At 51.3% G+C, this 12322-nt stretch overlaps 1 protein-coding gene across 2 annotated transcripts; it reads right to left on the bottom strand.

Annotated features, from left to right (window-relative positions):
- Nucleotides 1-9368: 9368 nt before the first annotated feature.
- HOXD8 (homeobox D8) lies at nucleotides 9369-11503 on the bottom strand. Of its 2 annotated transcripts, none has more exons than XM_007451087.1 (2): nucleotides 10461-11503; nucleotides 9369-10080 (listed from the first exon to the last, which is right to left on the bottom strand). In XM_007451087.1, exons 1-2 carry the CDS (start codon nucleotides 11005-11007, stop codon nucleotides 9788-9790), a joined length of 840 nt encoding a protein of 279 aa, XP_007451149.1. In that variant the 5' UTR covers nucleotides 11008-11503; the 3' UTR covers nucleotides 9369-9787. The 2 variants fall into 2 exon arrangements, with proteins under 2 accessions (XP_007451149.1, XP_007451150.1); XM_007451088.1 differs by having other exon boundaries at nucleotides 9788-10083; nucleotides 10461-11007.
- Nucleotides 11504-12322: the final 819 nt, after the last annotated feature.

The raw sequence follows: 12322 nt of genomic DNA, 5'->3' as shown, positions 1-12322 counted from the left end.
GTGTGGAAAGGGGGAGAGAGGAGCACCTGCGTTGTTCTCAAGCCGCACAGTCAGTGGGATTCACCCGGGATCTCAGAGCCTCGAGGGAGGCCCGAGGGAGTCCCAGGACGCAGGCAGGCCTTGTTCTAGGTGAGCCAGGGCGAGGCCTGTCAGCTTGAGGGAGGAGGGGCTGAACGCTCGGCTTTTCAAGGCTGCCGGTTCTAGGTACCAGGAATTACGGGAAAGGAAAGTGGCAAGAACAGCAGCCCAAATGAGGGGGCTGGTTGGGATTGGGCGCAGCTTGCCCCACCACCGGACCCTAACTCTTCCTGCTCTTAGGAGCCCAGCGCGCGAAAATCGCGCCCCCTCCGGGAAGGCAGAGGAACTGAGGTGGCCCGCCACCCCCGAAGCTGCCTTCTGGCTCCCGGGACTCTGGGCTGCCTCTGCTCGGGAAGCCGCCCCTGAGTGTAGGCGCAGCACCGCCAACTCTCCTCGCAGGCGGAAAACACTCTCCTAGCAAGCGGAAAACACCCTCCTAGCAGGCGGAGGCGGGGGCGGAGGCGGAGGGGCGGGGTCACGTGTCCTCCCCTCCCCCAGTCCGCTGGCGCCCGGGACATCTCCCGCGCCTCCGTAGCCCACAGGACGCTTGTCCTACAGCGCCTCCTCCTGGACAAGGCGCCAGACAGCAGAGCAGGGGGACTGCGCCAGCCCCGGAAACCCGAGGCCCGGGCTTCTTCGCGCGGGCGGAGGTCTTCCCGCGCCAGAGGCTGCGAGCTGGTCCTCCTGTCCCCTGGGGCTGTCGGAAGGAGTTGAGAGGGCTCTGAGGCCGCCTCCCCCCGCAGCACTGACAACAAGCTCGCAGCCCAGGAGCGTGCATCCTCCATTAATTAGGCGAGCCCAGGCGGAAAAGCCCTCCAGTTTGTCCGTTTATTTATTTATTGTTTGACCGCTCTCTGCTGAGCCAGTGGTCCCCACAGAGCCCTCGAACTTGCTGCGCTGGCGTAACAAGATCTGGGAATGGTCCGGCTGAAGGATTGGCCTGAAGTTTGGCGGTTTGAACAGGCGCCAAGAGGAAAGGCCTTTTCCCAAAGCAGAAACACCAGGCTGAAGAAAATCTATACACTTCTCCAAGGATCAGATACACACACACACACACACACACATATATCTTCTTTTAAGGTGTTAAAAAATGTATGTGTGAGTGCTTATTTTAACACCTTGAAATAAGATTTGGTTTCCTTTTGGCCACTAGCTCGCATTTGCAGACTGTTTCTAAAGTACTGATTTAAATTGGGGTGGGGTGGTGAGTCAAGATGATTGAAAATAACGTAGTCAAGGGCAAGATGTTTGACTATATTTAGAATGAAGGCTGGAATAAAGGACAGATGAGTGGCGAATCCTGAGGGAGGAGTTGGAGAGATCGGGTTATATCTTCCTGCTCTGAGTCCACTCGCCCCCCTCCCCCCTTCCGTGCTTTGCTGGTTGGATCCCCAGGCTGGGCTATTTCACTGCACATGCGCCTGACGCTGGGCAAGCGGGCAAGGCAGGCGCTCCGGGGCGCTGAGCTGTGCGGTAGCTGCGCGCAGTGCTGGGCGGTGTGAGGCACCGCGCACTGCTTCTGCGCCTACCTGCAGAAGCGCTTGGACGCCCCATCTTAGAGAGGCAGGAAACATACTTTTTCAGGAAAACCTGTGTTAAAAGCCTCAAACGTCCTTTCTGATCTGCAAGCCCTGTTGCGCCAAACCAACAAAATCGCCATGTTGCCGGTGAACCCTCTCAAGGTTTTCGTTTGGATCAGCAGTTTCACATCTAGTGCACGCCTTCTCCCAAGTCGTTAATCAAGGCGGGGTGGGGGAGAACCACCTTACGTTCAGAGAGCACAACTTCTCCCTCAGGCTGCACAACTATGAAGTCTAAGGGACCAGTTCCTAGAAAGAGGGTATCTATTCACACCAATTCCGGAAAAGTGGCCCTAAATTGGACTTAAATAGGAATTCCGAGTTCTTGGTGGCTTCTCCCCAGCTTCCGGTGCCCCCGCGTGCCCTGTCCGGCGGCCGCACTGCGGCAAGGCCGTAAATACCTCTAACAGCTGCCTGCCAGTCCACAGTGAAATACTGTCTTTGTTCCTTCCCCTGCTTCTCGAGCTCGGAAAACAGAATTCTGGCGAAATATATTTATTTGGAGGAGCATCTGACAGGAAAATACGTTTGGTTTTCAGCCCTGGTGCTTGACCACATTTATAACAACGAGCTTTTTTCTGGTCCTCCCGGAGAGCGCAAGCCCAGCTCACTGCCTGACCTTAGACACTAAGGGCCGGACGTGCCACCGGCTCCCTGATGTACAAAGGGATAGGGGTTCGGCCCAAGGACGCTGAGAGTTACACTCCCCCACTTGTGAGGTCCTAGGGTCCAAGTGTTTTTTTTTTTAATTTCGTTTAATTTTTTAAAAATTGGGTTAACCGGGACAGTGGGGGCATTTCTGGCAGTGGCAAAAGCGTTAACTAGTTCCTCTTGGACTAAATAGCCTGCGTTCAAATGTGATTTGCAGATTATTTATTCCCTTAGATGCAATTGACCACTTAAGGTCTTAATGCAATTGACCATTTAAACTCTTAATGCTACTACGGGACTTACAAAGAGCCCCCTAGTCCTCCATATCTGCCCATGACGTCACCCTCTGCTGCGTAATCGGACCTGCAGCCCGCCCAGGTTCTCAGTCACTTGGGCGCACTCAGCCATCGAACCCAGGGAAAGGCTACTGAAGCTCTGAACACAAGGGCTTGGCCATCATGGCCACAACTCATCCCCACCCCACCGAGCTTTCAGGCAACCTAGGGGCTCCTTAGGCTCTGGAGTTGCCAGGGGAGGGCCTTGTGAGCCCCTGACCAGGGCCCTGCTTTTCAGTAGGTAATGCTCTAAACCAATATGAAAGAATGATCTCAGCAGTACCGTAATAGAGAAATATTTACAAAATACAGACGTTCCAGATTTAAAAATCACTGAGTTTCTAATTTGTTAGTGATCATAGTGATCCACGACAATTCTGCTAGGCGTCAACAGACCACTAATCGTGGCCCTCCATTTTGAAACTCGCATGATTCCGTCGTTAATTACTAAAAATACCTTTCTACAAAGATGTCATTTATTGTTCAGAAATGCTTTTACGGCCAACACGGTTACACTGGAATATTTGGGAGAACATTAAAATGTTAGGGTTTTCCTCTGGGTGCTTGAAAAAATGATACTCCGCCGCGCGCAGGTCAACCTCATGCGCAATGCGGCAGATTGTCCCAAAGGTTTTAATATTTCACAACGTGTCCACGAGAGAATAGGCAATAGGATTTGAGAACTGCATCCTCAAGTGCCGTTCAAAATCCGTGGGAGAAAATAGCATTTTTTTCTGCAAATAATTTTCTTTCGACTCATAGATATTTTGGTCCAGTAATTTTGAAGCAGAGTTGGAAATGTTGCTATATAATATTTATTCGTAGGCAACACACACACACACCACGACAGTACATTTAGAGAGCAAAACATCTACTCTTTTCCCAATCCGGCAAATAAGGAACACACGCGATGTCTGAACTTAGACATGCTTCGAATTTCTGAAATGTCTCTTGGTTTTTCCCCAAGACCTGCACCAGATTTCCTGATACTACTACCTCTCAAAACATGCATCCATTTTGTGGCATAGAATAACCCAAATTCACCTGACAGATTATTAGATGTGTGAGGAACCTTTCTTGAATTGTTACAAAAATTATCTAAGAACTAGAGAAGCAGTTAATATTTAAAATTCCATCTCATATACAAGGCCCAATAAACCATAAGCCCTAGAAATTAGCATCACTCATCAAAGCCTAGGTTAACAAACCAAGCACATCCTGGATACACAGAATCCACCCCACCCCCAAGCTCCAACCCTCAAAACACACCTGTTAGCCTCCCAGGTACCTCTGACCACAGACAAACCGCAAAACACTGCTCTATACTACAGAGTGCCTTTAGTGACCCCCAGCAAAGCTGACACATCCAGGAAGCATCTGCACACTCTTCCCAGGGTGGGGATCGAGGGGCTCTCCATCTATGCCGCTATCCACCTCCCATAATCTCCAGAGGAAATAGGGCTTCCCTTCGACTTCTGAGCTCAGCTGGACCCCACCCGGGGCCCCAGGGGACGCCCGCTCAGAGATGGAGTGATCTGGGGCAGGGGGCGCAGGCAGCCACTCCCAGGTCCCGGGGAAGGGGAGGGGGTCGGTCAGGGATCTCCGAGCTGCCCAAACGGGTGGGCGCCTCGAGCTTCTCGGTGGCAGCGCTGGGGGCGCGGGGAGGGGACGGCTCTTACCGGAGGTGCCGAGCTGGAGGCGGCGGTCGGCCGGGGCGGCTGCTGTAATCCACTAGGCGCTGCCGGGCTACGCGCGCTCTGCGCGGCAGGGACCCGCTCATGTTAGAGAAGGAGCCGCGTCGGAATCGCGCGGCTCGGTCACCCAGAGCAGGCCGACTGCTCTCGGCGGGCGGTGTCGGCGCCGGCCGGGGCCTCGGCGCCCCGGATTCCTTCCGGGCTCTCCCGCCTGCCGGGCTCCCCACCGGCTCCGGGGGCGGCAGCGGCGCGACCGGGGCAAAGGAGCGGCGGGACCAAGCTGGGCGCCGGGCGGGAGCCGAGACCGCCGCGGACCCCGCAATCCCGCAGCCGGCGACTGGAGCCCACCTCTGCGGAGACAAAGGTTAGAAAAAGAGGGGGTGAGGCTCTAGGAAGGCAGAATGCGGGGGGAAATTCGCCTGGGAAATCAGGAAAAAGGCCGTGAAGGCGAGCGGAGCCTGCACATGACCAGCCGCAGCCAATGACGACCGCAAATAGGTCATAAAAAGGTCTATTACCAAGTTGTAAATTTTCTTCAAACAAAAAGGAATTTACTGCAATTCCTTGCGGATTTTGCACATACAGCTCGCAAGCGCCATGTTTTCCCTCTCTCTCTCCCCTCTTCCCTCTTCTGTTTTTCTCCTCTTCTTCCTCCCCCTCCTCCTCCTCCTCCTCCTCTTCCTCCCTCCCTCCCTCCCTCCTCTTTCTTCCTCTAAGTCCCTCTCCACTGCTCTCTCTGCCTTTCTTGCCTTCACGGTTCCTTTTTCTAGGAATTCTTTTCCTTTTCTTTCTTTTTTTGGTGGTTTGGCTTGAGACCTCTGCTCATTGGGCGCTGTGTTACAGGGAGAATGAGTGCGGTGTGCTGCCCCCCGCGCTCACTTGGGGAGGTGATCCTGGCGGTCACCCCTCCAACTCTCCCCTCACTTGGTTTCCCCTCCCCTTACCTCACCAAAAGGCCGCTCTGAAAGAGCAGACAGGCACTTTCGGTTTTTGCCCCTCTCATCTCCAGGCAAGCCAGCCTTGCGCAGAAAACCTGGGTTCTGCAGGCCAAGAAAATGTGCTCTCCCCACACCAACCCTCTCCTACATAAACTGGGGTCCCTCCCATTTCTTCCAGTTTCTGCGGTAGAATTGCCAACCAGCTCAAAGGCTGGAAATGGTTGTATGTACTTGTCAACTTCTCCAAAATAACAGTTTGAACTCCCAATGCCTATCCTTTTTCTCGGCAGAAACATCCTACTGAACAGTCCTGGGTTAGAGGAGAGGCAATATTTTTGGATTCCCTCGGAAACCCCTTGTTTAAGTCTCCCCTAAGTGCAGTTCTCATTTATATGGAATTAATTGTAGCCCCTCTTCCCTTGCCCCCCAAATGTTTGTCCACCGAAAAGCCTGGTCAATGCAACACTGAAGAGAGGGGCTCCATCTGTTTAGGAAAAAAGCAACTCCCCAGTTTCAGGCTTGAAAAAAAAAAGTCCTTCTTCAAAGGCAGGAGTCACATTCCCTTTGCACTTCTCATGGAAGCTGCCCCAGTGAACCCCAGCTGAAAGTAAATGTCCTTGGCTGGCTCCCCTCATCATTAATGCATGGGCATGGCCATCAGGCTTTAGAACCTTCCTGTTAAGAGGTAACCTCTCACCCCCCATCCTTTCAAGGACACTGTCTTTGGATTTCTAGTAATACGTTTATAAACATTTGCATTGGATGTCTATTTGAAAGTTCTCTATTAACATCCTCACACCCAGTAAGTACCTAAGTGGACGTGGACTTAAGCAGGAAGCACGCAGCACCCTCTGGAGCAGGCCATTTGTATCCCTTGAAAAAGCTCCGATGACCTTGGATGTTTTTGATTAAAGTACTTCTGTTGCCACGTGTCAGCCAAAGTCATATTCTCTCTAGAAAAAGTCAGTGGGCTCCAACTTTTCTGGAGGTAACCATAGCAGCATCCAGGGTCCATTAAAATGTTTTCTCTCTTCCCCTCTTCACCACCAGATGCTCGAGGATTCAGCAAACACTGGGGAAGCAGAGGACAGAGGTTTGGTCGTGAAATAGCAACACCTTCTGCACTGAAGAATAAACAATATTTTTAATTATACAGGAAAATCAAGCACATTGTTGGACCCTCCCAAGCTAGAGCACTTTACACTGGTCTGTACATGTGGAACAGAGCTTGTTCAATTCTGAAATATTCTGAGAAATTACTTCAATTGTCAATTTTCCTCTACCCAAATAAAGGCAGAGCTTTATGACCCTCCTTTTCAGCTGAGGGAAGGAGGGCTGGGAAAAGACTCTGCATTTTTTAAAAAGCAGCCATATTTGCACTTCTCCCCCCCTGTGCAGCCTATAAGCCATGTGCTGGGCTTTGTGGAATCTCACAAAATGGGAGCCCCTGAACTGACTTTTCTCTAGGAACCATTGAGACCCACACCCTCTTTTGTGTGTTTCTGGTCCACGCAAACAGAGAACCTAAATCACTTCGGACTCTTGGTTTTTTCATCCAGTGTTAACATTGGAGGGTCCGATCTTTCTGTAAACGGTTTACAAACCTCTCTAAGCAGACTCTATAAGCAGTCCAGAGCACCAGAGTGTCGGCTGTTTGCAAAGGGTTCTCTGAAGGTTTATGCAAATTGCTGCAGCAAAAATGTTGGTTTGATTATTGCGGCAAACCCTCGGATGTTTTCAGATTTGAGCCAATTAGAAGGGCATCTCCTGCACTCGTCATTGCAAGTTGTCTGCATGAAACACTGTGATGGGGGTTTCTAGCCACTGTAAGAAAGAAGGTGGTGAGTGTGTGTGATTTGTAATTCCACAAGCTCTTTATTTGGAGACAAATCTATATGCTTTTCCTAGCAACAAAAGGAAGCATATATACCTACATTTATTACCAACACTTTCTACACATGACTAATCTACGTATATGTACAAATACACCAAATATATACCAAAAATACCAAATTTGTAAATGTACAAATACTCTCAAATGTACTAATTATGCAACAGCCTTTTTCTGTACATGAGCCACGAGTTTACCATGGGTTAGGGGGGCGATGGGGCCAGAAGGTACACCACTTTCAGAGTAGCACAAAATGGAGGGGAAATAACATTTTTACCTCCCTTCCTTCACTGATTTCCACATATATCCATGCACCAGGTCCCACACCATACAGAGTCTTGCCCATATCGATGGCTCTAAAAATGATTTTGGGGGAGCATTGTTGTGTAGGAGAGAGTGAATTTTGCTAATAGAGGAGTCCCTTAAATGGAGGGCAGCTGGAGCTCAGCCAGCACCAGTCTCTAGCCAGCTTACTCCCACCCTCTCCCCAGCCAGGCTGTTCCCTAGCCATGCTTTCAGGCACTTGGTATACTTGCTCTAAACCAGTCAACAGCAGAGTCTCAGGCAACACACAGAGCAAAATGTTTCCAAATGCAGCATGCACGTTTGCAGCTGTCTCCTCTCGTGCACCACCCTTGATTTAAAATTGTCTTTCCTGGCTCAGGTCAGCGAATGCCACAGCCATGGCCTCTTCCCTGGATAGAAAGCCAGGTGGTGCTTCGCCTCTTGCCGAACGAGTGCCAGCATCTCCCTGGTCCTTGAAACAGCAGGCAGACAGCTCACCAACGCCTGAGGGGGTGATACAGGCCTAAAACTATAGGATTCCAGTTTCTTACCTGTGCAATAAAAGCCACTCTGGAAATTAAAATGTACCTCTTTAAAAATATACAGGCATCTAGAAAAAGAAGAGAATTCTTCAATGCCTACCTGATAAAGGTGCTTTCCCTTTTGGGGGGAGAAATGTTAGTTTACTTGAATTTCTCCTCTTCCCTCCCGCCCCTCTTCCCCCTCCTCTTCCCTCATAAAATGGCAGCTGTAGGAGCAGCCTCAAATAGAAAATGGGTATCTTGTTAATAACATCCCAAACCCCAGCATCAGCGCCAGCTCAGTGGAATAAGCTGTGGTGTAACCTGGACTCTGGGTTGTTCCCCACTGGACCTATGACTCCAGTCCTTTGCGAAGTTCAAAGCTTTCCAAGTATCTTATCAAGGTTATTTAGAGCAAGATGAAGCTGGGATAGCCTGGCCAGCCCTCTCTGGAATGAAAGAGAGGGCCCCCTCCTTGCACTGATTTATTTATTTTTACAGCAAGGGTACACATACCCCCCCCCCTTTTAAAAAATCAAGTAGACGCTTTAGCAGGATGTTGCCTTCACGTGAGCCCAGGCGATTGTTCCTGACTCAGGAAAAGGGTTATTGACGGCGCTCAAAGACACTAGCTCTAGAAAAAGATTCATTTCTTTTATTAAAGAGCTAGCTATGTTCTGCAGCGGTTGTTTACACTCGGATTTTTCTGCATTTGCTCTCAAGGATTGTTTCAAATAGGTGAGGCCAACCTGGAGAACAGCAGAGGACGTACCAACCGACATCTGAGACGTGCACAGCAAGTTGGCTCACAATGGGCGTGCAAACAGAGCGAAGGGAATACAAATAAATATGGCACCTCCTCAAAAAAAAACGGAATCACAGCGGCGGCCACAGCACAGAGACCTAGCAATTTCAGGCAATACCAAGCACAGTTCAAAACGAAAGCAAGTTCAGAAACGAGAGGCGTTCCACAAGGCGACTTGCCAAAGTAAAAAGTATATGAGTGAAAATGTTATAATTGGCTTTTCAAGTATTCATTCACTCTAGATGATTAAATTGCCATAATTTGTATAAACTATAGAAAAATGATTAAATGTCAACTTTGACATTGTCCTGAAACTTCTGTCACTGGCCCAACATTTTCCCCAAGTTTAAGGAAGCTGCAGAGCCAGGACTACACATTACACTCTTCAGCTAACATGTGCTTTTTGAATATTTGGCCCAGACTTTTTCCCAGAGATATTACATTTACAAAATACTCAAAGAAACCTTTTAGGAGTAAACAAAAGGCACCCGAACCATTCATTATAAAAGTAGAAAGAAAAAATATAAATAATACATTTTAATCAAATAATCTAAAGTAAATATTCTGCAGGCATAATTTTTAAAAAAAAATTAATAGACTTCTTTTAATTTACTCACCATAAAGAAAAGATTTAAAATGTTCAAGTGCACTTGTTTGATTAATAAAGCATTTTATATTCAATTATTTAGTGCTAAACATTAGGAAGTTTACGTTGTTGAGGCAAAATCACCAGCTCAGCCATTAAAAACTACCATTATAAAAATATAGCTACAAGGTCAGAATCAAATTACTCTTACATAGGACAGCTCAAGGGCTGTTTCTGTACGACACTAGAAACTTTTTTTAAACACCCAAATCCCTCTCAAAGCGCAGAAACCTCAAGAGCAGTGACATGAAGGTAGCTTGAAATACAGGTAAAGTCCTTTCCAACAAAGAAAATAGGTGGTGTTCACCAGCATATGCTGATCATTAGTTTCAATAATCTGCGGTAAAATTTTTAAGGTGGAAGTTAATTTGTCGGGCCTTCGGCTCGGTCTTCCTCCAGCTCTTGGGCTTCTTTTTTGGTTTCCCCATCCTTCACCTCCTGTCGGGAAACCGGGAATTTGTCCTTGTTGTTCTCCTTTTTCCATTTCATTCTCCTGTTCTGGAACCAGATTTTTACCTGTCTCTCGGTGAGGGCCAAGGCATGGGAAACCTCGATTCTTCTCTTCCTGGTCAGATAAGGGTTAAAAAGGAATTCCTTTTCCAGCTCTAGGGTTTGGAATCGACTGTAGGTTTGCCTTCCTCTTCGTCTACCAGGAGCTGCTGATTAAAACAAACAGAAAAAAAAAAAAGGAAAATAAATGTTTTTAAAATGTAATGGTGCATCTGCAGGTTTCTGAAGGCTTCTGGAACGGGTCTAAGGAGTGAAATATACACAACTCTCCTTAGGTCTGATATATATATAGGATGGGCAGTCAAGAGGGGCAGAGAAAACGTCTTCGCAATCATTCTGTCCCCATCATCTATTACATGGTTTCCACTTAAAATAAAAAAGTTTATCTTACTTTATAAGAGTCACTGTAAGCTACACAAAAAGGAAAAGAAGAGGGAGAGGAAAAGGGAGTTTTAAAGCTAGAACGTGAGATGAAAGCAGATTTCTCCCCCTCTGCCCGCTTAAAAAAAAAAAAAAGCATCCCAACCTTGTGGTCTCATCCAGGGAAACATTTGAGAAGGAGACGAGCTCTGATTTAAGTGGTCTGGGTCCTCGCCAATATTACCACTGGACGATTTACAGTCAGGATATTGTACCAGCTCGGCCTCTTGCTGGGTCGTAAAAATCGGCTGTCTCTGTAAGTTATCGTATCCGTAAAACTTCGCGGGCCCCCGGTGACAAGCAATCCCGCCGCAGGGGGGAGGCGGCGGCGGCGGAGGGGGGGCGGCCTGGTAGGCTGCGGCAGGGCTGCCCCCTCCGGGGTGGAAGTACTCCTGGCCGGGACCGGGGCCGCCCCCACCACCGCAAGCCGGCCCGGCAGGCGGCGGCGACGGGTGCGGGTGCGGGTGCGCGTGCGCCTGCGGGGGCGCGTGCGGGAAGCCGGCGGCGCTGTTGCCATAGAGCTGCAAGGCGGCGGCGGCGGCGGGGCGGCCGCCGACCTCTGGCGCGAAGTGACAGTCGTAGTAAGTGGGATTGATGGCCTCGCCCGCCGCCTTGTACTTGGAGTACAGCGGGTTCACGAAGTACGAGCTCATCGGGGCGGCGGCGGCCGGGGGCCGAGAAAGGGCGGCCCCGGGCGGGCGGCGCGGAGCAGGCAGGGAACGCGCCTGAGCGCGACCGCACTGCCGCGGGGGCCTCTGGGGCGGCTGCTGGCGCCGCTGGGGCCGCCGGGCTACGTTGCTGCTGCCACCCGCCCGCCCTCGCGTCGCCTCTGAGGCCGGGTAGCCGTGGGCCCTAGGCTACTGGGCGCTCATGCTCCGCTCTCGCGCCCGCCGCCTCTACCTCGCGCCGCCTCCCTGGCGGGTCGCGGGGCCTCACCCAGTCCCCGCGTTCCACCGCCCGCCCGGCCTCTCCCGGCGCGCGCCGGCTCGGCCTCAATAAAATCGCCGACGCCCCGGGTGACCTGCCCCGCTGCCTCCACTGTTTCCTCTCAGGCACCAGGCGGCCCTGCAGGAGCGCACCGGACAAGAAAAAAAAGTACGCCCGGCCCACGGGGACACTCTTTGGCTTCGGTTTACAAACCCCCGCTCTGGAGGGAAAAGGAAAAAAACACCCTCTGCCCGCCGCCACCTCTCACCTCGCCCCCCCCCGCAGCTCCCTCCCACCGCTCTCGCCGCCGCTGCCGAGGCTGCCACCCCGGTGCGCCCCGGCGAGGCATTTTCGCACCAAGCCACTGCTCAGAGACGGAGCGAGATGGACGCGAGATAACCGCGCGGAGGGATCCGTGCGGAGGCGACACTGTTGCACACGATGGACGCCTCACAGTGGCTGGGAGATGCCTCCGCCGGCCTTAAAGGGGGCCCATAAAGCCGCACTGCCAAGGGCTCGCCGTGCCTCCGGGGGCCGAGGGAATGCGAGCCACGGCCGGCGGGGCGGGGGCGCAGCAGAGCCTTACACTTGGCGGGGAGGGAGGCAGGGAGGACACTCACAGGAGGCTGTGGAGCAAATGACTCCCTCCCCGGTCCCCTGTAGCAGCCCTTCAGGGGCTGGCTGTGGCTTTTGCGCCTTTGGACACGCGGGCGCAGCCCAGGGAACGAGGGCCAGCCGTGTAGAAGATCCGGACCGAACATTTGCGTTAGGTCCTATCCAAGTAATTTGATTAAAGGCCACAAGGGTGACCCCAATACCTTGCATTATCAAAGCGAATCTAAGCCCTTTTCCAGCCGAGGGGGCCTTGTGGAAATGAGATGTACATTTACCCTTGAAGCACTGCACGCCTGGCTGAGGCTCCCAGGTTAATTGATATTTAATGGAAATCATGCCCATGAATATAGTTTCCATCATTTCACCCTCGATAGACGTCAGTACCAGGCGCAGGGGGGGAGGCTGAAGAATGTGGCGGGGCGGGGG

This window comes from Lipotes vexillifer, unplaced genomic scaffold, assembly GCF_000442215.2.
Source record: "Lipotes vexillifer unplaced genomic scaffold, Lipotes_vexillifer_v1.1 scaffold645, whole genome shotgun sequence".
In the NCBI taxonomy this organism is placed as follows: domain Eukaryota; kingdom Metazoa; phylum Chordata; class Mammalia; order Artiodactyla; family Lipotidae; genus Lipotes; species Lipotes vexillifer.
Note: the sequence above shows the minus strand (reverse complement) of the source record. Positions and strands in the feature narration are given on the sequence as shown.

Bases quoted from the DNA above. Each gene is read 5' to 3' on its own strand.
- HOXD8 (XM_007451088.1), bottom strand. From the start codon at position 11,007: ATGAGCTCGTACTTCGTGAACCCGCTGTACTCCAAGTACAAGGCGGCG. The intron at 10,084-10,460 runs GTTGGGATGCTT...TGTTTTAATCAG, and splicing joins TCCCTGGATGAGACCACAAG to CAGCTCCTGGTAGACGAAGA.